The 26,779-nt window shown below is 39.7% G+C and overlaps 1 protein-coding gene and 1 non-coding gene across 3 annotated transcripts; both read right to left on the bottom strand.

Moving 5' to 3' along the window:
* Positions 1-234: 234 nt before the first annotated feature.
* trnas-cga lies at positions 235-316 on the bottom strand. Its single transcript has one exon. It is a non-coding gene; the product is annotated as a tRNA-Ser (tRNA).
* Positions 317-1,545: 1,229 nt separating this feature from the next.
* wipf1b (WAS/WASL interacting protein family, member 1b) lies at positions 1,546-25,975 on the bottom strand. Of its 2 annotated transcripts, none has more exons than XM_044214785.1 (9): positions 25,821-25,975; positions 7,775-7,877; positions 7,331-7,460; positions 6,852-7,022; positions 5,827-6,550; positions 5,225-5,325; positions 4,759-4,983; positions 3,989-4,102; positions 1,546-3,249 (listed from the first exon to the last, which is right to left on the bottom strand). In XM_044214785.1, the coding sequence occupies exons 2-9, from the start codon at positions 7,832-7,834 to the stop codon at positions 3,197-3,199; spliced, it is 1,578 nt and encodes a 525-aa protein (XP_044070720.1). In that variant the 5' UTR covers positions 7,835-7,877; positions 25,821-25,975; the 3' UTR covers positions 1,546-3,196. The 2 variants fall into 2 exon arrangements, with proteins under 2 accessions (XP_044070720.1, XP_044070719.1); XM_044214784.1 differs by lacking the exon at positions 25,821-25,975 and adding an exon at positions 18,683-18,909.
* Positions 25,976-26,779: the final 804 nt, after the last annotated feature.

Here is a 26,779-nt window from a genome sequence, read left to right as displayed (position 1 = left end):
AATCATCGCCGAGAGACGCTTCAAACTCCAACTGTGATTGGATAAAAGCGTGCAATGTAATGCTGCAGCATCATGTTCAGACCCCAAAGCTTATCAAGTGTTTATAGCAGCCTTGTTAGGCTGCTATATTGCCCAACAAAGGTAAATTGTCTCTTAAGTATGTTGTCATTCAGTTCCTTAATCAGGTAGTGTAGTAGTTTCAGACTCCTTTTCTTAATCATATGAGGAGATTAACGCTGTGAGCAGGATTTGAACCTGCGCGGGGAAACCCCATTGGATTTCGAATCCAACGCCTTAACCACTCGGCCATCACAGCTATAGTGGTAAGCATTACATTTAAAAAAAAAAAAAAAAAAAAAAAAAAAAAAAAAAAAAAATCTAAATCTAAATTCAGACTCAAAATTTTTTTGTCTGAATTTCACTTATTGACTTACTGATACTCATCCCTTTCACTGTCATCCTGCAAATAATTGAGCTTCAGTTTTAAGACTGCAGGGAAAATGTCACTGGATTTTAGATGCAGTAACATGACTGATAAACCATCGCAAACTGACACATCAAAGAATGGTTTATGTGTTTAAGAACTTAGGTAGACCTTACACAACATATTTACACTTTTAGTTCCTGTAGTTTAAACAAAGTGTCCTTTCTGTTCTATTCCATAATATATTTTACATACATTAATAATTGTTGATAACGGCATACTTATGATAAATAATATACCCCTGGTGCGAGACATTGTTCCAAAAAGTAGTCCTACTTGTGATCAAAGAGGCAAAACTAAGTTCTCCACTTTAAAGGTCCAGAGTTTTTAGAAGATCAGTATGAGAATATTGACACCAAAATCATCTCTGTATTCCATAGATCATTTCCAACTGTGTAATGAAGTTAACTAATTAAATTCTGAACTAATGAAAACACAATGCATCTAATTTAGTTGGTCCACAGGCAAACATTGATGTATTTGAGCCTCTGAGAAGACACATATTTGGATTTTCTTTAGTTTTTGGGTTAATAATGTCAAAATTACACTGCAAATCCCATTGCAGTCTATTGAAAACCTACAGTAGCTGTGGAACTCCACTACTCCAAAATCCTGTGGCATGAGGCAGTTTAATTATGGGTGAACAGTACAGCCAATGACCTCTGCGTATTTGTATGTCACAATATGTTTGGGATGATAATTATTTATAGGCAAGAAAATCAAGAATTGATAATTAGAGATAGTTGACTAGTGCAAGTTCTACAAATGAAACCATTTAAGCTATATCATATTATGATATAACATAATGGTCAAAAAGCTGATGTCTTGTATATCATGTCACACTGTTGTATCAATGTATTGTCCAGCTTTATTGCACAAATATGTAAATGATGCATATTGTTTATCTGATAATACATAATAAATCACTTCATCTCGATGCTGACATTACAATTCACTGTCCTCGTCTGTGATCAAATTATCGTCCTTTGTGCAGGAATATTAAATTACTTAAAATGCACAGTCCAATAAAAGCCCATATCACCCCAGGTAGAGCACATAAAGAATCTTAAAGCATTTCATTTATTGATGTAAATAGATTTACTCCCATATGATTGTCTTTACCAACACATGATAATAATATATCACTTATACAAAAGACCATTCAAAGCAGTGCTGGATGAAGCAAAACACATAATACTGCACAGTTCTGAAACATAACTTAAAATAATACAGTCCTTCAATACCACTTCATTAAATCATACAGATACGTACACAGGTCCTTCATAGTAAGTCAAGGCTTTTAACAAAACAGCAAAATAAGAATCAGTTCTATTGTAAACCAATGCTGCCATAACACCATACAATGTCCTGACATCTCAACCATAAACAATAAATGCATGTTCACGTCACATTTGACAATCAAATGAAAAGTACCGTTCAGCGGTTCCAACAGAAACACACATATATATATATATATATATATATATATATATATATATATATATATATATATAATATATAAATATAAAATATATATATATATTATATAATATATATATATTATATAATAGTATATTATATTATATATATAATATAAATATATATAATATAATATATATAATATATATATATATATATGCACACACACACACACACACACTGTGAAGGCACATGCGGCTTTGGCAAATTAAACACTTGCACCTCCCCTGATGTTTTATGCAGCAGTGGCAGGAGGCTGTGGCCATTTTTAGTTTAATTCCATTTCTGTCTATGTATTTATGTTGTAATTAAGACACTTTGCAATACTAAGTATTCTAGATGTTGTGGCAATAGAGCTGCTGTATTGCTTCTGTTTTTACATTTACAGCAGAGGAGATCCAATCCAGTTGAACAAACATACATACATAATTTAAGGCACAAAAGGGTAATTCCCTTAACTCTTTTAAGCAGCCTGAAATTACAATCCTGAATAGAAAAAGGCACAAGGGAAACACTGGTACAAAAGGAGAGAAACAGGTTGTCATCACACTTGAGGAAGCCTACTGGTTGCATTATAAACCCTGCACTGTAACCCTGGGACACCAATGTTGAAAATAATATTGCAATAAGATGTTGATGTAGCTTTGCCTAATGCTGCCTGTGCTGTGTAAACAGGCTGGGAAAGTCCCGCGCTACCTGCCAAATGCTAGTTTATATATCAAGTAAGAGTTTGTAGCTGGTTGGTAAAATATAATATCTTACAAGCAATTTATGAATCTATCAACCACTGTAAGCAAAGGATGAAAAGGTTGGTTGAGTCAATGTGGATCAAGCTTCATGAAAATACTGTTGTTCATAAGTGATCTCACAGCAACCAGGTCAACAAAGCCCACCCAGAAAGCATTTTCCAGCCACAGCATGGTTGTAAACCTGAAAAGAAAACATTTTTTCTAGTGCCTAAAGAGGTGCAAGTTTTTTTTCTTTTTATCTGAACACAGTGTACCGGAATATAAACAGGCTTTGGTCTTTGAATGCGGAATCCATTCTGCTGCTATAGAGGCACATGATGTAAATCCACATTGTGAGTCTGTCCTTTTACTTGGTCAACCATACTTCAGGTCTATTTTACATGTTGCAGTCCGCAGATGAACCACTTGTCGCAGGTAAAAGCACAATGAGCGCAAGAAAGAAAGAAAGAAAGAAAGAAAGAAGTTGTTTGTTGCCACCTCTTCTTCACCTTGGTACAGGAGGAAGAGGAGGAGCTCCTCTCTCCTTTTTACCAGAACCTAGAAAGAGCAAAGGTACAGAGGAGTTAGTATTTTCCTTGGTTTTCCAGAGGAGATTTAATTTTCTTCCACCAGGTGGCACTGTGTTACAGTCCAGCTGGACTGTTGCTGTATTTACCTCATGAGGTTATTATTCCATTTGTTTGTCTGTATTTCTGACAGTATATCTCAAAAACTAAGGAATCTTTGTAAAAAGATTGTTCATAGGGAATGAAAAAAGTTACTCAAATTTGGTGAAAATCAAACCGTGTTTGCTCTAGTGAGTACCATATTGGGTTTTTTTGTTCATTTTCTTTCACTTGTCTCTTGTAGTTTTCTTTTGGACATTTCTCAACAGGCACAGTATGCATTTTTAATTTCAATGTGTACCACTGGCACACATGGATTTCTCACTGATACAATTCCCCCACAGGGAAAATTAAGGAACTAGCCTGCATATCATGATCGTGTAATAATCAAATTGTGTAACTTCAGTTGTAATTTCCATGTTTAAACTAAGAATTTGTGATTTCATGGTTAATTTTACTGGTTGAGAAAATTCAGTGACTGCTGGTTTTATGGAAACTTCAGAAAGACTGCATGACAGTCAAGCTGAAAGCAGGGCTCTTTTTCTTAGTTCCTGAAAAACCTTTTGGAGATATAAGTTTAGTGTGTGTGTGTGTGTGTGTGTGTGTGTGTGTGTGTGTGTGCGTGCGTGCGTGCGTGTGTATGTGTGTACGTGTGTATGTATCAGACTGACCTCTGCCATCAGTCTTGGCAATCTTGCTGGGGTAGGTCTTCTGGAAGGGCACGTAGGGCTCAGGTGGAGGAAAGTCCGACACTGGATGGAAAGAGAATCGACACTCCCACTCATCTGTTAATAGAGAGAAATGGAAATTCTGTTCAAATTTGCACCACTGAACATACAGATTTCAGTCACTACATTAAAAGTTTGATACCTGTCTAAAAACTGCACTACATAGTCACAGAATATTGTTATTTCAGGAAATGGGATTAAAAACTGTCAGATTTTTCTGGAGCAGGAAATTTAGGACCCCTTGTTCCTTCTCGTCCACGCTGCCTTCCAAATCAAACTTACTCCCTTGGTTCAGTGGGACAAAAACAACACAAACGGGAGGTCAGTGGGTTTGGAACTCATGTGGTAAAAACAACACTGAGAGCAAAGGATTTCTCTTGTAGAGACTAGGAGTGTACAGTCTGTCAAAATCCCCTACAAAGCATAGAGTTTGTATTATCTGCCTGCAAAGTTACCACTGGCACACATTAGACCTCTGTTTTGCTAAATGATAGGGATTTTATTTTCCTGTATAATATACTATATATGTACATTTGCGCTGTTCTCCTCCTCGACAGTTTTTCCTTTCTTTCTTTTGGTTGAAATACTGTATAGTATTACCATTTTTTTTGTCCCACAAATTACATTGTGTTTGCTTTCTGCTCTCCATTTCCCCACCAGTTGTTTTATCAATACTCAAATAAGCAAAACTAGCACCTTCAGGATTTACTCACCCTGTATTTGGTTGTGGTGAGAGTTTTGTAAGCCGTTACCCATGGGTGGTGGTGGAGGAGGGGCCCCTCCTGTCCCCGGCCTGTCCGGAGGGAGGGGAGGTCTACCGCCAGGTCCACTACGAGGGGGCTCTGGACCTGGCCGACCAATAGGAGAAGGTGCTGGCGATGACCTCACACTGCCTACACCCATGCTACGACCTGAGGGAGGAGGGGGGGGAAGAGGCCCTTTGGAAAAAAAACAAACAGACACGTTAGTTGAGTGAAGTGATTCTTTTATAATAGTGAGTATCACTGAAATTAGTTTCCATCGAAGATTCTGTATTCCCATGCAATATTTACAGCGACTCCTGACGTGAATCGTATATTCACATAGGAGGCACACACTGTATCATAAACTTTTCTCTCTATATGGTTTGTTTCCAGAAGTAATCCATAAAATGCTTTTTAATCAATCAAGGCTGTTCACCTGTGCGTGGCGAGGGTGGATTCCTTCCAAGAGAAGGCGGCCTCTCATTTGGTGGAGGAGGGAGAGGTCCTGTTCGACCATGTGGCGGAGCCGGAGCATGGCTGGCAAGGAGAAACAGACCTTTAATCGATGTATTAACTATACAATATTTGTGGTAAAAAAAACAACAACAAAAAAAACATAACACCTTTGCTTCATCACACCTTTGAAGAACAAACTGTATATTTGAAACTGAATATACAGTATTAATTTGAGGTGGGACATACATCACATGCCTCAACTCTACAATGGGCGGCTGCCAAAGTGTGTGAATGTAAAACCAGATTTTATTTTACTTGTGTCCAGATCACTTAAGTTTTTAAAAAGGAACTGTTTTTTTATAGGGAAGCTACATGAAGAAGTTTGCATGATATGTGAACTGCAGCACCACAGAACAGCTATTGACACAGCCATCAAAGTAGATTCAGCTATCAAGCACATTCTCTCAGCGTCTTATGCCTGTTAGGAAATGCTTTTGTACACACCGGGCTTCAATGCAACTCATCCATTAACACTTAACAAATATGGATTAATGGCAGAAACAGATAAAACTTTACCAGTACCTGTTGAGTGAGCTGTTCCTTTGGGGCAGACGAGGGTTGCTGTGGTCGTCCCCTCCGGCCGGGGTGGGTGGGAGAGGAGGAGGGCCCGGTCGTCCCGGCGGGAGAGGGGGCGCACACCCACCAACTGAGGAACGAGAGGCAGAGGAGGAGGAGACAGAGGAAGAAGGTTTGGAGTTGACAGAAGGAGGAGGAGGAGGGGGCACATCGCGGGGCATAGACGGCCGATGACCTCCCACAGGAGCTGGTGGTGGTGGGGGCCGGTCGTCAGGAAGCGGAGGCCTCCCTCCAGGAGCAGGCGGAAAGGAAGGACGGCTGCTGTTTGGGGGTGGAGGAGGAGGTCCAGAGAATCCTGGTCTTGGCCCAGCTGAAGAGCCTCCTGGTGGGGGAGGGAGAGGTCCGTGCCTCCCTGGTGGAACACTAGGAGGTGGAGGTCCAGAAGCCGGGCTGGGCCTCGGTCCTCCAGGGAGTGAAGGCGGAGGTGGGCCCCCACGAGACTGGACGCTCTGGTTTGGTCGAGGTGTGTTGGGTACAGGAGGAGGGAGACCTCCTGGAGTGTCTTGTCTGGATGAGAGATTTGGCCTGCCCTTGGGAAGATCGGGGACGTTGCTACGGACACCAGCAGGGGTTCCTGGGAGTTTAGGTGGGCCTCCACCGCCACCGAAGGGGCTCGGCCCACAAGAGCGGCCTCCTGGGGGGAGCGCGGGACCTCGGCTGGGTCCTGAGTCTGGAGGAGAGAAAAGGCAATAGTAAAACTAACTATGTAAGAGGTGTTACTAAATGCAGTGCTTTCTGTGTTGTTCATTATCCACCCATCCATCAATTAGCTATACCCGCTTATCCTTGTAGGTCACATGGCTGATCACAGGGCTGATACATAGAGACAAACAACCATTCACGCTCACATTCACGCCTACGGGCAATTGTAGCGTTTCCAATTGACCTAACCTGCATGTCTTTGGACTGGGAAGAAACTGGAGCACCATGTGGAAAACCATGCAAATTTTTTTATTATTTGTCTTTTTTACCATTGGGCTCTTTGTTTGCTGAAGACCTGAGTTTTGGCATCCCTCCTGCAAACAGGCCTCCTAAACCAGAAGGAGCCCCACCACCAAAACCTCCTCCGCCACCTCCTCCTCCTCCTCCTCCTCCTCCTCCTCCACCACCACCACCACCTCCTCCTACTCCTCCTTTGGGTTCTGAGAGGATAAACAAAGAATATGAAATTAAATTAATTGTTCATTTGCAGGATCCATTTTCTACATGCACATTTGTATAAAGATGTGATGCGGGATAGGCCAGTGGGGGCCCATTAATCAGTGAGTCCCACTACTCCTTGTAAAGTATTTTGTGCCCTGAGTTGTACTGTGTCGTAGTGACTTATTGTTGTTTTAAACTTACCCATGTGACTAAGTTAGTGTGACTAACCTTGCCACAAACTAACTTTCCTCTCTGGGGACAGTAAAGATAGACATAATGAAGTGCTAATAAAGAGGTCTTGACTTACTCTCCAGTAAGGCTCCACTGCGGTCATTAGTAACAGTTTTCTTTAATTTAGAGCCTTTTGCTATGTCGGACAACAGAGCGCTCCTTCCCTGCTGCTCATTACGGTTTAGATTTGGCTTCACTGTGTTGGCCTGAAACACAAACACAAATACAGGGATATACAATCACTGAGACACAGTAAAGCTGCAGAAAACACTCAGAAACAGGGAAAACAACTGACTTTATTAATCTTTGTGTGTTAAATCCATTTAAACCACAATAGCAGGATGTGCAGGTAAAACTGTGAGAGACAACAGGCAGTGACTCGGGATCACACAGACCAAAAAGAAAAGATATGTTATGACATAATTTAACCACAAGATGTCTCTACTGAGCAAGGTCAAGAGGACAGAGCAGCAGATCTCATTGGATAGAGACAGAAAGACAGACAGATAGAATAACTTACAACTGCGAAGGTAGGAGGAGGGGGAGGCCCTGGGGGTGGTGGGGGAGGCGGGGCTGGCATCTTCCTTTCTCCACTTTACTCTATCTGCACTGGACACGGCACCCTGGAGGACAGATAACACACAATTAATAAAATAGAACAATAACAAAACAAAAAAAAAACCCAAAAAAAGCAGATGCAGTGCTCCCCAAACTGGAGACCGGGTCCTTGAGAAAGTTCCAGGGTGTCTCCATAAACCAAAAGTTAATTCCATCTCAGCATTACTTCATTCATAATGTGTTTCTCACACTAAATATGAGTGCTATTAACGTTTTGAAGCAAGAGGAAAGCACTACAGCTGAATGATGAAGCCAGTGCAAATACATGCCAGCATCTGATTGTGTTGAAGTGAGTGTGAAAACCATCGACCAACCAAACTTTTCTCTGGTAATACAAAAAGTCAATGCATTTTGTACACAAGACGCAGTGGTCAGAGTAGTTAATATCACTTCCTTAAAAAGGTGTCTTGGTGAGGTGTTTGAGAATAGATTTGCAGAATACATACACAGATATTTTGGGGGGTTATTTGCTTGATTGACAGGAATCTCAGCCTATCACACTCAACTATGGTGGTTGCCACTTGCTCACCACACCTCAGCCCCACCCAGGTTTTATCATGTTCAACAAATTAGGATATTCTAGCTCCTCTAACAGCCAAGATGGCTGCAAGTGGTGAGCACAACTTTAGTTTAGTTCTAGGGAAAGGAAGTCCTCCTCTTTCCCTCTGTTGAGATTGTGGATTGGTTTTGTTGTTCTGAAAGGGATTTTTTTGTATGCATAAAATGGCATTCGTGGATAAAATAGGCAAAGCATTTCTTCACATTTGATCATTTTTTTGTGGAAAAAATTCAGGGATTTAAAAAAAAATGTATGAAAAACAATGCAACTTCTTGCAAATATTGCAGGGAGTGTCCACAACAAAGTGAATTCCTGGAGGGATTGATAGTACAGATAGAGTAGACATAGTTTGAGCAGAAAATATTTAAATGCTGAATATATGTGAGGAAGAACAGTTAATAATTAGTTGACAGTGAGCTTACAGCCAATGACAGACTTACAATAAATGTTTCATCTAATAGGAACTTGAGTGTTAAGTTCCCTAAAACATGACTTGAAACATGAAAACCCTTTTTTACAATACATCACACATGTAATGTGCAGAGCAGGAAAGATGCTGGGTTTCTGTTCTGTTTTAATGCCACTAGGAAGTGGTGCTTTTGTTATACTTGTTAAAGCTGCACTCAGCAAAATGTTTATGTAAAAATACTCTGGACTTATTCAAAGAACTTACAATGAAGGGCCACAACAGAAAAGAATGTCCCATCCTACTTCTGTTCCCGTAGATTTATCTTGTTTGCAATAATTATTACCATTCTCATTAGTATTTTTGGTGCCACTGCCATGAAACTAATAGTGACAAGGAAAGAAATCAGTCTGATAAGAGTACAGTTTGTTGGTTGTTGTTATTACATTACTTTTTGGTGCTCAAGCTCAAAATCTACTTTCAAAACTGAGTGCGGCTTTACTGGCACATTCTATCAACCAGCCGACACAAGCCAGGAATACATTTCAGACAAGCTTAAAGAGTAACAGAACACAGCTGCATGAAAACTTCGACCCACAGAGAGCAATGCAGCAGCTGTTTTCTCATCAGATTATTTCTGTGTAGAATTTTAAACCAATATCTCATTCATCTTCTAATTGTATGAATGGCATTTGTTATTTGTTACAATATACAGCATGATTTTACATTGCTGTAAAACAGATTTTTCAAAGTGCAACTTAAGTTAAGCAACAAATGAGCTGGCAATACTGAAAAAGGATGTAGAAGAGAAACTTTTCAGGGTCTCTCCTGCAGACCAGCACTGCCGGCAGAAAATATAGCCAAATTATCTGCATACAAAAACCATCGATTATAAATAGTAAAAACGCAACCTGCATTTAACAGCCAAAAAACTTCATCACAACTTTACACAACTTAACCAGTCTGCCAAACTCCACTGACATGAGAACAGTCAGATACAGCACTTTCCCATCTAAACTGTATGGTCTGGTACACACAGCAAAACACAAGAATTCAGAGTGGATATTTAGGTACTTCTCTATAGGCTCTGACAGTCCAAACCGATGTCAAAGAACTAGCGGAAGCAAAAGCTGACTGTTGCGCCGCCTCACGTCACCTGTGTCTTGGCCAAAAAGTGACACTAGAACACACCACACTACAGCGAACGGCTAAGTAGTAATAGTAGTATCACCCATTTAGGTCCAAAGCTTTGACGACATCTAAGAAATACATGAACATGGTGGAATTGTGACTACTGTAACTGGCAAAGATGCATATATCATATCAACGATGCCATGCTTACTGTTAAAAAAATCTAAATCTTGATTCTCACCTTGGAAAGGACACTAGCTACAACTATAGGCCCATAGTCTCAGTTCTATAGCATTAATTAATTTAACCTGTTTCATCTTAAGTGACAAAAACTAAGAGCGCCGATTACAGACTCTCACTCCCACACATACACACATTCAAATTCACACCGAAATAAGCCTGCTTCCCCTCACACAAATACTCACACAGCTTGGCCTCTCACTTAATTTTAAGTCACACACACACACACACAGTCAAACCATCCTCGAGGGGCCTCTTGCTTCCTGTATGCTGCTGACAAACAGGAAGTCACCATGCGGCTCCAGCACCACAGCCATCCGGTTGCCAGGATGATACCTCTACATCTCAGCTACGCATCATTGACATTCTCCTCCTCCCTCTCACTTTCTCTCTCTCAACTGTGCATCACTCCCACACTGCATTTGTTTATCACCTTTCTTTCCCTTTTTCCTCCTTTTGCTTGCTCTCTCTCTGTTTGCACCATCTTGCCGTTCATCCTTGCATCTCCTATCAGCCTTCTTTTCTCAGTTACTGCCAGTTCCTGCATGGTTTGTCACCCTCAACGTCTTACACTGAAAACTGACTCAAACACAAGTAAGTTTCCACTGCTCACATCATGCTGCCGTCACCTCTTCTGGGGTACTCTGATTAAAGTGTATGCTGTACAAGAACGATAGAAAAAAGTGAACAGAAGAAACCTTGAATGTCTGGTAGCTTAAAGCAAGCACATGGATCCGATGAGCTCTGTTCTTCTTGCATGACCCCAAGGTGTGAGCAGTTAACGCAGGCCTGAACTTCAAAATCTAACACATTCCTTTGGTGGTGAAACACTGAACATTGATTACCTAAAAAGTATAATTCTAACAACAATATTACTAAAAGGGAACATGCAAATAGTGATTTTGAGGAATATTTCTGAGCGTTTTCTTGCAACATGTGTGTGAAAGCTGAAAATTTGTACAAATATTCATTGTGCCTTGAAGATGAATCATTATGACTTTGGTGATCCCCTGACTTTTCCTCTTGCGCACTATGAAGTTGACATTTGTGGTTCAGGATCAAATATCTTGAGAACTATTGGATGGATTGCCATGAAATTTGGTACAGATATTCATGTCCCCCTCAATAACTTTGGTGATCCCTTAACGTTTAATCTAGTGCCATCATCAGGTCAAATTTTTAATTTGTTCAATACTTTTATAACACCTGGGAGAATTATGGCATCCCCATCAGCCTCGACTGTACTGTTTGTTTATTGCTAATAAGCAAATGTTAGAACACTAACACACTAAACTAAGATGGTGAACATGGCAAACATTACACCTGCTAAACATCAGCATGTTAGCATTCTTATTGCAAGCATGGAAACATGCTTGCATTAGCATTTAGCTTAAAGCACCGCTGTGACCAAGTACAGCCTCACAGAGCCAGTAGCATACAGTAACAGCAGAGTCTGAGGTTGAAGAGCAAAGACAGGCTTCATTCTGACTACAAAAATCTTGATGTATAATATAATCTGCCCTAACTGGTAGAAATAAAATAAAAACAAAGACCCTCTGATTAAAAGCCTGACAGTAGTGAGAGACTTTACATCTGATATTATAATTTAAGTAAACATAAACACACTTTACTAATGTTGATTTTTGGTGTCTTTTTCATGATATACTGTTGAATTTCTACAGACTGTTAACATCTGAGGCTCTCAAAATATATGCTGAAAATATACTGTATGTGGAACGGCCACTGATACAAACCATTCATACTAATCTTGAATTCAAGCAAAGAAAAGTCACAACTTGCCAGGTAGTGCCACACACATTCTCACATCAAGATGTCCTATACATGTTAACAACATCTGTCACACATTGTAGATTACCTATTTAATCAAAACATCTCTTATCATGAATACAGAGCAGTAGAAGAGGTCTGGAGGTGACAGCCTGGAGCTACATACGGAGAGGAAAGAAAGAAAAGACTGTGCCACACAGTAAAATGTTGTGAAATCAGCACAAAATCTAAAACATAGACTTAGTGTTTTGAATATGAATGTGAGGATTACATTTCTCTACCATGAAATGATGTGCTCATAGCTTGTGATGGACACGCTATTTTTAACAGTTTGTCATGGTGATTACGCTCATTATCTTTTTTTTTTTGAGTAATCACTTATGTTAAATATCAAAATCAAGGTAAAAGCTCATCACAAGTCAACAGAACTTAAAATTTGTCTTTACGTATTGTGACCAACAGCCCAAAGTAATCATTTTATGATGATATAAACAGAGAAAAGTGTGAAACAGCAAATATTTGGCTTTTTAACTTAAGTAATAACAATGACTAAGACACAATAAATCAATATATGTTCATTTATATTTCAGTTAAGACAAATAAAACAACCATGGTTACGGTAAGGTTTTGACTAAATAAGAAACTTTAGCTAACAGGAAAATGTCAGTCACAGGAGCAAACTACTCCACAAGAGCTGGCTGTTGAAGCTGCACTAGCAGATTTAAAGATTTAAAGCCAAATGCACATGTGCATGTTTTCACTGTGTCAACAATTACAGATGCTTCTATTTGGCCTCCACCATGACTGAGATTTATTTTGATCAATTTGTGCTGAGGGCACTTCATTGCATTTTAAAATATGCTGATTTATCAAATTTAAGCAGACCACACTGAACTTACAGGGTAGGCTGGTCATCAGGAGAGGGCTGAAAGTGAACACTCTTACTTTGAGTCTATGACAACTTTCACAGTTTTGATCATGATATAGAGACTAATACATCGACTCATTTCCTGCAGCAGTGATGAAATGACACTGACACAACTGCAGATGTAAGAACAGCAGATGAAATCAGGCAGGAAGATTGAAGTCAATGAGACCGAGTTTCTTAGGTGATGCAAGGGAACGGAACTGTAATGGAAAACCCCTTCTTGGTTGCATGGCTGACAGTTGTTATTTTAACCCTAGTCACCCTTTGAAATGCAATTTGTACAATGTTCTTCAAAATACACCAAAAATATAAAGACAAGCAAACTAAGTCCATTCATGAGCTGACTGTCACTTGGTGCAAGATGTGCTGATGATACTGAAGCAGCTCTGAGTGACTGCAGAAAGACAACTTCTGCCACAGGAAACAGGCCTGTGTGTTGAAATTAAAAATGCACTACACACCTCTCTCTCTCTCACACTCACACTCACAGCCTAATATTAGCTAAGCATTTACAATGGTTTCTTTGAGAGAGAGAGAGAGAGAGAGAGAGAGAGAGAGAGAGAGAGAGAGAGAGAGAGAGAGAGAGAGAGAGAGAGAGAGACATATTGTGGATTCCAGGGTGTGATCCTTTGAAGAGACTCTGTCAAAAACACACACACACACACACACACACACACACACAGAATAAAGCTCACATATGTTTCAGTTTACAAATGTCCATAAAAAGGCTTCTTCATCCTGCCACTGAACCTCCTGTGATCCTGGACTTCATTACAGTTACTACAGACAAACACATACAGAGTATTAAACCTGTTCTTTTCCAAACATTACACATGGATACATTCAGATGTTGAATGTATTCTGATACTTGAGTACTTAGATATATGATTTATCTCTTTAAAATCAAATATCACATTTTTGATAGCTTGTTTAGTGATAACAACATAGACACTGTCCGTGTGTCTCCAGGTCATTGTTGGCTTATTGGAGGAAGGCAGATAGTAAATCAAAATAGGTGTGTTCACACTAGCAAAATGCTCAATTTATGACCAAAACCATATTTCACATTGGCTTCAACCGCTGCAGCGTGCACTGAATGTGGGCAAAAAAGAAGAGATTTTGGCAAAGCCTTGTTCACTCCCTCCACCAGGTTAGAGAACAGCTGGTTTACATTACTGTGCAAATTGGGGTAAAGAGATTTTTAAGACTGTCTGACTTTCACTCACAGGTAAAATAATGATAATGAAAAAAGAAAATCAGCAGCTGAAGCTTAACTGTTAAGCTTACTACAAGTAGTTTAAGTAATTCTTTTACAATAACTAAAAAAGATTGCGGTTCAATGTAGAAACCTGTAGTTTTCACAGGGGTGATGGTGGGTGGGAGGGGGTATATCATTGAGTGGAAACCTCCCATCACTTTTGACTCTACTCCGCCCAAGCTCTCAACAGCTCAAAAGTAAACGTTAAGGTTCCAGAAACAATGAGACAAATCAAACACACTTTGTGTAATTTAAAATATATGAATATATGTATGTGTCTGTCTTCACAGGAGATCATCGAGAAAACTTCAGCGTGCTGCTGGTCAGTAAAAAGTTCAAAATCGGAGTTGATTTTGAAAATGAGCTAGGGGAAAAGGTAATTCTAGACATTTTGAATGTAGCCCAGGGTAGTAATAAATGTGTCGGCTGTGCAGGAACAGTGCTGAGTGGCTTAGCTAACATCCTGTGGTGTGTTCACATGCACTTGCTCACACACACAAACACACACAGCAGCTGTATCTAGCAACAGATGTGGTTCTATTGCTGTTGTTTTAGACTTTGACTCAGCAGGTTAATTTTACCTCTTGAAGATTCATCAAATAAAGAAATTAATGCTGAATACATTTTGTGACAGAAAGGTTCACAGATGAACATCTTCTGTAGAAAGGCCCTTGTGTATTTGTCTTTTGGCTTCTGTGGGTGAGTGCGTTTCCTCTCTTGATATATGTGCTGTGTAACCAGATGTGACTTAAATACGTTTAAATATGGACACAGTTTTAAGAGACTAGAAGAGGTTCCTGCACACATTTATTATACAGATGCTATTTCTATATAAGTATTCTAAATGCCTGTCACCGGGTCCGATTCCCCGCAAAATCAAATGAAACGGGGCAGGATCAGCAAAGAGAAAAAGAATTGACCGAAGAACAAAAAAAAGCTAAAAAGGGACAGTGATAGAGCACAAGCGAAAACATGAGTCAACCATGGTCGGTTATTCAACAGATGAAGAGAATTGACCTCTCGCTAAACCCCTCCTCAGCAACAGCAACTGTGCAATCATGGCTTAATAACTGTAACAATGCACTGCAGGCCGGTCAGGCTGTGGATTTCTCTACATGTTTAAGCAGTGTGCATGGGGCTCTAAGAAGAGCGATACTCGGGTGGCGTCTTTTTTGCAGTCTTTCAAAAACCTCAAAAACACAACAGCAAACGTGTGAGGAATTGATTAAACTTTGTCGTAAACTGCAAATGTTAGCATGTCCGGCTAACTAGCTTACTGTCTACAGTACCTCCAGCCAAACTTGTGTTAGATATCACTGCATTTGCCAAACTCATGGCTTATTCCCAGGGGGTTAAATTGGGATTTGTTATGTGGGGGGTTTGAGGAGGAGAATGTGGGCTGGTGCATAATCAAAGTGAGCCGACAAGGCATCTCTCTCGCTTACTCTCTTAGGTCCAAGCTGGGTTAGCTTAGCTCTTATCCTGGCTCTCTTCCTGGGGCGAGCGCACCGCTTGCGGTGGCGTTTGGTCTGGCTGGATGGTTGGAAGACGCCATGGGTGGTGATCTTCTCAAGGTCCGCAGCACTTAATCTAATCCCTGCGCTTCCTTGAGTGTATTTCTGTCGTAGACCTATGAGCCTGGGATAGCCCCGGCCCAATTTAAACCCCCTTATTCCTCATATAATTTTCTCTTGTAAAAGTGAAGCAAACACTGTTTGAAAATACAAACAATAAAGCATAGCCCAAATTTAACCCCTGTATTGCTTGTCCAAGTACGTTTTTCTGTATCCCAACAATCCAAGGGTTATGTTAGAACAAATAACATTTTAATTCCATTTTATTATTTGTACATTTTATCTTTAATACCATTCTATGGGGTAACTAGCTCTACACAGAAATACACAAACAATGCTGTTCCCTTGTAACGTTATACAAGTCCTTTAAATGGATCAACAACTGGTGAGGATGCTGATGTTATGCCTGGGACATGTAGCTTACATTAGCTAGCTATACTTAAAAAAATCTGCTAGCGAGTGTCATCATTTTAGCTGACAAAATCCATGGTCGTTAGCTAGGAAGGAGAAGCCTGCTTTTGTTTACTTCTCTGTTGGAATCAAAGACCTAGTGTTCATAAATTACTGTGAATTTTAATGTTAAATCTGCCACCGTTATCACTGTAAATTGCATATGTGCAGTGTAAGAATGGAAAGCTTGGCAGGCATAGCAACAGTAACTAAGGACGGGCAGGACTATTGACAAAGGGTCAATAGTGGGATTTAAAAGGATTCAAAACCGATCCCAAAGGTGTATAATATGTCTATTTTATTTGGCTGTGTACAGTCCATGGAGGTATAGGTCATGGAGGACATTACTGTAATACAACTGGTTTATAACGTAACATTTGATGTTGGCCTTGCTACTGAGCGCTATCTTGCTGTTATATTTCTAGGGAATGTTGATAACTTTAGCTTTGTCAACAAAATGACTATTACCGAGCAACAGAATCTGTTAGTCGTTGGCTTACATGTAACCTAGGTGTATGAATGGTCCTAAAACAAAGTTTTCTTTCTCGTCATATTACAGTTATTACTCTTACACAGCCACAAACCGATACATTACCTTATCGCTATGCATCCTGCAAACAGCTGCTTAAAAAAGAAAAATGGTTTTAAAGATAAGTTGCTACGTTTCTTTCACTCGCTTCCAAAACAAATGCACACGCTAGCCAGATCAAGATCTTTACGACACGAGGCAGTGGAAACATTACCACTTTTATCCACAGGGGCCGCTAAAATCAACACAAAATGAAAGTTCCTTCTGGTTGCTTTAAGTCTGTGATTTTCCTGGTGATACTTTCAGCAATTCTGGGTAATCAAAATGCAATTAAAAAAGTCCAGTGTGTAGTATTTAGTGGCAGTCAGCGGTGAAACTGCACTTTGCAACCATCTGAATACCGCTCGCCTCACCCTCCCCTTCCAAGCGTGTAGGAGAAACTTCGGTGGCCGCGAAAAACGCTAATGGCCCTATCTAGAGCCAGTGTTTGATTTGTCCGTTCTGGGCTACTGTAGAAACATGGCGGTGCAACATGGCGACCTCCGTGGAAGGGGACCCCTCCCTCTATAGATAAAAAAGGTAATGAAAACACAACGATTCTTACTTTCAAGTGATTATACCCTAATTAAAAAATACTTATAAATATTCCATTCCATTTCTGCCAACAGCTCCTTCTAAATGTTACATACCTTTAATCCACAGACCTTGTTGTGAGCAGTTTCATGCAGGAACTATCAGTAGAAAGAAAATAGTTCTTACATGAAACTGCTCACAACAAATCTGTGGATCATCTTGAGTAACCGGGTCATGATTTCTGGAAAGACACATTGCTGTGGAGTTTTTCAAAAAGTATTTTTTTGGCGCTTTGAGCACCACAAGCCAAGTGCCATATAGTTCCATTATAGTCAAAAAATGCAGACGTCTCTAGGCCCGATTTCTCTAAAACTCTGCAACTCAAACCAAAACAATCTAGATGGATAAATAACACTACAGGTAAGAGGAAAAATATGTATTTTTGATTTTGGGGTGAATTGTCCCTTTAAATATCTCTGATGTATAAAGATGCAGTATATTTGTATTATTTTCTCTTAAGGCCCTTTCAGACACAACATGACAACGGCACCACTGCGCTCTGAAACCCATTTTTTCCAATAGCGCAAATCACGTTGTATCTGAAAGGGCCTTTACACAGTATATATCAACAGACTATTAAAGGCATCATAGATACAATAAAGAACATTCTAGTCTCTGTGTCTACTCTTACTGCTACCACAAACAATACTGGACAAATATACTGATGACAAAATGAAAGCTAAACTTTGATTTTGGAACTAAACAGTAGAATAGGCTACATTATTTTCTCAAGAGCGATACTTATCAGTCAGCTGCCCTGGACCGCTGACCTACCTGTGAAGTGAACTGTCCCCTTAAGGACTGATAATATATGATGTTATCATAATCACACTTACGAACAAGGAAACCCCGCTCTGTAATGAAAAGTAGATAGGCTTGACTCCCACTCCATACTCAAAATCAAACTTTTGTCATGTGGGTTAGCATTTACAAATACTGAATGCATTTTCGATGGAAAAATTACTTAAACAATTAACCGATCATCAAAATAGTTGCAGATTAATTTTTTGTCAATTGACTAAATGAGTAATCACCTAATCGTGTCAGCTTTACACACAGGAAACCAATTCACTTGGTTTTAAAACAGGACTGGGCTGGAGTCCTCTAATAAACGGCAGCAATATATATCAGCAGTCTTTTTAAAGATCAATTCTTCACAACTAAATCATAAAAGGCAAGAAATAACTGCAAAAAGTGGTCAGTAGACTAGACACAGGTTACAGGTTTTAGTTGTCACCTTTACTTTTGACTTTTGTAACCAAAAGAATAAAATAAATATTTTCTACTTCTACGACATGGTGAAAATCTACTTACTCAATCTGTGTCCATAGAAGAATCAGCAGTATGTTCAGAAGACAGTAGAAGAAACACCTTAGCTCATTCCTATAGCAAAAGTGCAAAATGTAACCTGCATCAACATACAGCCGAAATCAGAAAAAGCGGAAGATTAGCGGCATCTAAAATCTTAAAAAAAACATTGTGCACCAAGTAGAACTTCTTGATTCCTCTTCCTCTAAACTCACACATCACATTCAGAGAAGTCCCACTACAACACACACAAAGCTTATATACAGCACACACCACTTCCTCTTTTTCAGTTCCCCACCTGGGGGGGGGGGTTCCCACAGTGGCTTGGGATAAAAATGAAGTCTGCAACAAAGTTTTAAAAGCTGGCGAAATATAAATTCCCCACATTTCAGATATATGTGGAGATCATTCAGGTAACAGTCCAACAAAATATAAAACTAGAATGCATTCTAAGAGTGCATTAATCCACCAAGGCTGCACGATCCTCTAAATTATATCTGATAATAGAAAATCTTTACATTAATAAAAAATGCATTAGTTTAAAGAATTGCACTTAAACACAGTAATGCACCAGCATTTCCATGCCAATGCATGTTTTCATGTCAAATATATAATGACATTCTTCTCAAGTAAACATGTTATTTGTTTCAAAAGTCACAGACATCAACTGTACCAAACAGCAAAAAGATCCATGGTCGGTGTCTTCACCATTTCATTTTAATTTAAATCAGTTAGCAGTTTGGGGGAAAATTTGACATTTAATTACTGTACCACATTAGATAAATCAGTGTATTTCTTGTATCAGAGGACCACAATGTGAAAATACATCATCTACTCAAAACTCAGTGGTGTCTGGCTTCGTGACTTATAATTGATTACACAATGTAATTCCTCTGTATATCCTGGGAGGAGGAAACAAAAGGGGAGCCCACGATGTCAAAAGGATGAGACATCAGAGCAGAGGAGTGATTGCTCACTTGTTTTACACACAATTAGCATGAGAAACAGTGACCAGACTGCACACTGATGACCACAACGGAGAAGTAAAAGATACGAAGACGTAACTGCAACTATTGAAGGAGTGGAGAGAACAAATAAGGTGAGAAGATGGGGAGGAAATGAGGGGATAGATTAGAGGGATATCAGGCAAATCACAGAAGCAAATGGGTGTATGCTACTGGGCCTCCTTTACTTGGCATTCATTCACCTCAGGTAGTTTCTTTAAAATGCATTCTGAAATATATTAGACATGAGAAGGCTGTTACACATCACATGTATGAAAAACACAACTTTAAAAAGAAAGCCATCTTCTATGTTTTATTGTTAGAAAATGAAGAGCAGTTCTATTTAACTGAAAGTGAATTGATCCCAGCCCTTAGAGCTGCTGGACGAAAGGGTTAGCATAGCTCCACAGCAGACACTTCCTGTGCTCTCAGTGTCACACTTCCTGCCTCGAAACAGAGTCAGCGGCGGTCTGCCAACCCACCATTGGCTGCACTTCAATACTAGGACTCTTGTCTCCTCTTTTCAGCCAACTACAGCACCAGAGCTGCGTCTTAAAAGTCTTAAGTCTGCGTCTTAAGAGACACCTTGGCTTTCTCCCCCCGGTACTCAGCTGTTTTTCTTTACCAGGCTCCAGTCTCCAGTGAGGGGAAAAACGTGTCTGAGCTGGTAGTTCAGTTAACCATAAAAAATGCCAGTGTTCCCCACAGAGGCCACTGCAATTGGCTAATGCATCAAGAAAAGTTGATCACTCTGTCAAATCAGCACCTAGACGTTACACAAAACAAATGTGTGGTAACTTAATGTGACTCCACATGTAAAACTACACAAGCCCTTTCAATCATTGCAGGGACTGGAAATGATACTGTTAAAAATGACTGAAAATGAAACAAACATACACATCCCCCTAAAAGGAAGGAGGTTAAAATATTTCTCAGAAATCCTTAAATCACTTCATTAATGTGAAAAAGAGAACAAGACAGCCCAAATGTCAAAATCTTCAGATATTTTTCTAATCCTGTTTATTTTGTTGGTTGGAAAAAGTAAAAGGAAACTACAATACACTATATACAATATTACAATATTACAATACAATGCCATTCACTAAGTAGCAATTTAGTGAAATCAGAATGTTCTGTTTTTGTTGATTGAAGTTTTGAGATTGTGGATGCAGAGATGTGAAGCAATTATCCTATTCAGTGTCTGACTATTTTTCCTTTTTGCTGAAAGGCAGTTTTCATGTCTGAGATCCCCTTACCACATTACATCATATTGCAGTGTTTTGTAACTGCTGAATCAGCAATTCAGGCTGCAACTATATTATTAATCCCAAAAACATTTGAATGAACACTTATACACTTTGCTGAATACCAATTAATAAGTCAGCTTTAAAGGAATAGTGGGACATTTTGGGAAATACACATATTCACTTTCAGTTAGATGAGAAGATCAATTTTTACACTTTGGTTTTTGTATGGAGGTTTAGAGGTGCTGACCGTCGGCTTTTGTTACCTTTTGGCAGTCAGGCTACCTGTTACCCCGTTTCCAGTCTTTGTGCTAAGCTAAGCTAACCGGCTGCTGGCTGTAGCTTCATATTTAACTGACAAATATGAGCGTGGTATCGATCTTCTCATCTAATTCTATGCCACAAAGCGGAGAAGTGAATTTCCCAAAATGTCAAACTCTTTCTTTAACAAGAGTCTAACATCACAATGTATATTTTCAGGGCAACAAAAGGAAACTTGCAGAGGCACAAAGCGGCCAGAAGGTTGCTGCCCAAAATGCTAATGCATCAGTTGCAAACACTGAATCATTACGTATTGTGGCAAGGGGAAAAAGCAATCACGACAACATACACTAAATGCACAATCTACAGCTCTGACAATTTCAACTAAAAAGCTTCACCAAATTGGTATTTCAGGGCTGTTGTATTGTAGTGTGTCTGTAATGTTACACCTGCACATTCCTCAGAACCATATTATCATTGCATCTCAGGCCTCTTAATGTTTTACACAGTTTCATATCAAAACTACATCCTGGTGTGGCAACAGGAACCGGGTTGTGTCTCAATATTTTCAATATTTCCTCTTTGTTACCCATTGACATCAGCACCAGCCCTGTAGAGTCCCTGTGTTTCAACAGACTCTATGAAGTAATTTCATCAGGTTCAAGTGTTTCTTGATGTTTTCTCAACTCACCACAGAACCTGGAATGTGGTAGTCCACATTATTAACACAGATCTACAATAAAGGGCAAAGAGGCATTGCATTCATTAGCCTAAACTACGAAAGGAGACAGGAGAAGAGAATTGATATGCCTCCCATCCTGTATGTCACAGTCACATGAACATTAGTGCAGCTCGCCTGCAGGCTAGTCAGTCACTTCAGATGCTTTGTGATCACACATCACACCACATATGACTCATATACTTTAGGCCAGGCAGAGAAGCCACAAAATGTCATTCAAATGCTTCTACTGTGTAAAATCAAACTCCGAAGTGTACAACAAAGTTTGATTTAAATGCCAAGACACACAGTCATTTTACTGTCTTAATATTTGACAATTTCCTCTGGCTGCACTTGAAGCTTTTTAACTGATTCATTATACTATATTCATAATACTATATTTATTATACTCATTCTACTTGTATTCAAATCATATTTTTAGCTTAGCCTTTTTTCTTCTTTTGCAGAAACCCACATTTACCCATAGGGTTTCAAAATGTAGTGGTGGTAGAGGGAATAAAAATGTGTGGGAATAATTTGTGTTTAAATTATGGCTGTGGCTGTTGATGACTTTTGACCTGTTGCAATCAAAACACATGAGGCGCATGGTCATGAGTTTCAGTGGCGAGTAGACAGAGAGATGCCAGGATCACATGCTTAACACAGGAAACAGAGGTGAGCACAAAGAGACAGCACGATATTGCATTATGTTTCTACTACTAAACACACATAAATGCACATGCTATCCTCTGACTGCAGAACATGCTTAACAGTGTTGCAGTTGTTTGCACATCATATTTGGTCATCTCTGAATGCATAGTAGGAAATGATGAGAGGCTCTTTAGAAAATCTCTGAATTCATTTCAAGAGACATTTTAATAAATGGAAGACATGGCTGAGATTCACCCAGCCCCTCACTTCCTAACCAACGCTGGGTTCGTCCCACTGCGCTTCTGAGGAATGCCAAGAATTCAGAGCTACAATGAACTAAAACTAGTTCTGTGACAAAGCACATGAATGAGGACACAACCAGAGGCAACATGTAAACAAGGCTCTTCTCTGCTGTCCAATGATCAAAACACATTTTATTATGAAACCTGAACATAAACTGATGGGATCCAAGAGTTACTGAACAGCCTCTGCACAGAGCTGCTGGGTGACAGCCAGCACAGGAACCAGCTTAGTCCAAAATATTAAGAAACACATGCAGACCACAGGTCCATAGATGGGTTCCTTATTATTCCTCTAAAATAGCTTAATGAGGTCAACTCACAGTGTGTCATAGACCCATAGACTGTAGAGAAACACTAACATAGCATTAGTGATGTCACCCTTGTACTTTCTACAGGGACTTTGTTGTGGCCTGATATAAGGTTTAGGTTAATACCATCTTTGTTAGTGGAAAGTGGCAACCAGCATTTCTGTGTATGAGCTGAGACACCTATCTATCAAGGCAAACACACCCCAAAAGATGCCCATCTTTAGCTTTTAGATCCTCTTACAATAAGTTTCAAAATCGTCACAAAGAAATACATAAGATGAAGTGAAATTAGTTGATATGTCTGACTTCTTATGGAGAAAATAATGAAAATGCTGTTTTTAAATAGTAGTAGTTGGGGGTGGCAGTATCCCCCTCCTGGTTGCTCCAGTCCACATGGCAAAGTGACCTTGAGCAAGACACTGAACCCCAGGCCAGAGCCTAACATAGCAGTGTGTGTGTGTGTGTGTGTGTGTGTGTGTGTGTGTGTGTGTGTGTGGCATTGTGAAGTGCTTTGAACTGCTCTCAGGTAAAAGGCACAAGAAGCAATAAAACCTGAATCTTATAGTGGTCGTTGCTTGAACAACTCAGTGAGACCCTCTGAGGTTTTATGGCAGTGAGTCCAGTTTTGGCAGCATCTTTGTTCATTTTAAATGGATACATCTTTTTAATCAAAGAACCAAAATAGCATGTGTGAAACTGATCCAGAAACAAACACTGACTGTTGCTGGAACACATCACACAAAAGTCAATATAGTCACACCCTTGAGAGTCAGTATTCCACTTAAGTCCATACGCCTGTCAAACACTCAGAATTAACTTGTGTAAATCCATCTTAGTCATCATGATTACAGCTACTCCAGTTGCTCCAAATTTCTCTTGTTCGGGATAATCCTACTGTTCTATGGCCAAACTGCACTGCAGCTTGCTTCAAAATAAGTCTACTTTACTTAGATGAGATGTTTAAAGAAATTGGGGGACATTTTCTGGTTAGTAGATTCATTAATTTAGCAGATTTAATGAACACATTAATACAAATCTAACTTAATCTTGTGCACACAGGCACATGAAGACCCCAACTTCATATTCCTACATGTACTGTATATCTACACTTACACATGTAGCATTCAGTTACTGTGCAATAAGCAGTGTGATGCAGAGAACATCTTAGTACTGTGCTTCTTTGGGGAAAACTAGATTCAATTCAAGTTGCCTTCCCACCACTCTTAACAAAGTAGTGCTTAGTGAGTGTGTAAATTAATGACAATCAAACTATGCAATAATTCAGTACAACAGTTTATTTACTTTCAGTGTAATCTTGATGATATGATCACACCGCAAATCAAAGCAAACTGTAATAAAAACTAACACAATTAGTTCTTTTTGTGTTTTACATGTGTAATAATTTTCATCTGATGTAATGCATGCATGTATAGAAAATAATGTTAGGCACCCAACAATAGCTAGATTAAATATGGGATTTGCTTATGTTTGCCATATTGTGAAGTACAGGATATTGCTATCAAAACATTTTTTCTTATTTATACATGTGATTCTTATTTCAACCATATTGCCCAGCACTAGACTAGCATGTTGCATGATTGCATCTCCCCATCAGGCACCTACACAGCACCCATTCTGCAAAAAGACAACTATTCAAAACAAGTAAGAAATGTACTCTGGCACAATATCAACTAAAGTCACTCCGGCCACACAGGGACGCAGCAAGTTCTAACTTTAACAGTCCAACCAGGGCTAAGACAAGCCAGCTGCAGTATCTGCTCAACTGCTACGTAAGAAGGTAAGCTGACAGGCCCCTGAGCAGTGGAGACATATCGGCATGTGTTAACTCTGAATTCCTCCATTCAAAGCAAGCAGTTCTCTGTAAACTAAATGTTTACAGAACTAGCTCAGCCTTAGAGTATGTGTCTATGTAAGTGCATGTCAAACAGGTTGAGAACAAACACACACACACACACACACACAAATTCCTTTTCCTTAGCTTTCAGACTTCATGCCACTTAAATGTTGTGGATGATATGTCCAGCTGAAGTCAACAGCATTTCTTTGTGTGTGTGCATGTGTGTGTATGTGTGTGTGTGTGTGTGTTTGTACCCACCAGTGGTCCCTACTCCCTACAAAGCTCTTTGAAAATAAAACCCAAATATGTGAAAACACTGTGAACTCCATTCCCCCAGCTCTTTATCTCCTCTCTCTGCAGCTCTCTTGGCAAAAACATACGCCTTATGTTCAGCTTGACTACATGTGACAAGCTGCATCCTCACAGCAGACTAGCCTATGAAAACACAGGGAGTTTGAAAAGAAAAAACAGTCAATACAAGACTTACACCGACCATCATTTGTGGGTGGAAGAAAGGACAAACCTTGGCCTGTTGCCAAAACCCCTGCCAGAGCCCTGTACCAGTTTGCAAATTTGTGACCGAAAGGCTTCTTTAGACGGTGAAGTAAACAGTTCGTCTCAATTCATTCGCCATCCCTGCTGGAATCAGTCCCAGCTGCTTTCTGGAAGATGCCAACTTCTTTTGGCTTGTAAAACGAACTCGGGTCTCACGGTTTCCGCTTCACTGAAGCTATTTTCCACACACGCACACAAACACAAAACTTAAACCAGACTTAAGATAATGTTTCCTTAACCTACCTCCGTACGTATGAAATGCTGTGCACGGCTAATTATCTTCCATCGACCGTCAGTGTTGGTGTTTAGGACCTCTGCGCAGCCAATCCTGAAGTCTGCAGCGGACTGGCAGGCAGGCAGGCAGGCAGGCCAGCTAAACTGGCCTCATCCAGAGCCGTACATACACTGGGTTGAGCAAAGTCTCTCCTACGGAACACCATATGAGGAAATAATGTTACTTTCAGGAGGAAGAGGAGATGCACGATCATACTGACACAATGGGATATAGTGCTAAGCTAAATGAGACTATAAATAATACAAAGCTCACAGAAAAACTTTATTTTTTCATACAACAGACAACGTTAGCTAAAGTGGTTATGGTGTTAGTTGGGTAGCTAACAGAACATGCTAACAATTAGCTAGTTAAAAAGTAGGTAGTCTCCAAGCTTTGGTACTGTGGCTAACTTTATATAATATTATAACAAATGTACCAAATTAGTTTGGGTTTACTGTTTACAATAAATATATCTTTTTCTTCGCTAATGTTATATCCTAGTTTTTAGACTTAGGTTCTGATTGGCCTTGCTAAACTCATAACTCCTAATTTTACTAAGCGAAAATCGAAATTTTTATACATGTTGCTAAGCAACACTGTCATCTACTGTCATTGGCCCCCCGAAAGCAACTCAACGGGGGGCCTATACATTGTGCAGGTTCCTTGGCCCCCTGCAGCCCTGAATCATAAGTATCCTGTATTTTGTGTTTGTTTGTCAGCGGGCTAGGTTACAGATCTTTTTCTGTCCTGAGCTGCTGGCTCTTTGTTCCTCTTAATCCTCTGCAGAGCGTTTTGGTTGCCTAAACTCTGTGTATGCACGGCTCTGGCTTCGGCTAATGCAGCTGTGCCGGCTGAGTTTCTTATCCGGGGTTTTAGAGCAGTGATGCAATGTTTCCAGATGTGGAACAAGAGAAAAAAAAACTTTATT

Source organism: Siniperca chuatsi, linkage group LG11 (genome assembly GCF_020085105.1).
Source record: "Siniperca chuatsi isolate FFG_IHB_CAS linkage group LG11, ASM2008510v1, whole genome shotgun sequence".
Lineage (NCBI taxonomy): Eukaryota > Metazoa > Chordata > Actinopteri > Centrarchiformes > Sinipercidae > Siniperca > Siniperca chuatsi.
Note: the sequence above shows the minus strand (reverse complement) of the source record. Positions and strands in the feature narration are given on the sequence as shown.

Bases quoted from the DNA above. Each gene is read 5' to 3' on its own strand.
- wipf1b (XM_044214785.1), bottom strand. From the start codon at position 7,834: ATGCCAGCCCCGCCTCCCCCACCACCCCCAGGGCCTCCCCCTCCTCCT. The intron at 7,461-7,774 runs GTAAGTTATTCT...TTTGTGTTTCAG, and splicing joins CTCCTCCTACCTTCGCAGTT to GCCAACACAGTGAAGCCAAA. The intron at 4,103-4,758 runs GTGAGTAAATCC...CTCTATTAACAG, and splicing joins TCACCACAACCAAATACAGG to ATGAGTGGGAGTGTCGATTC.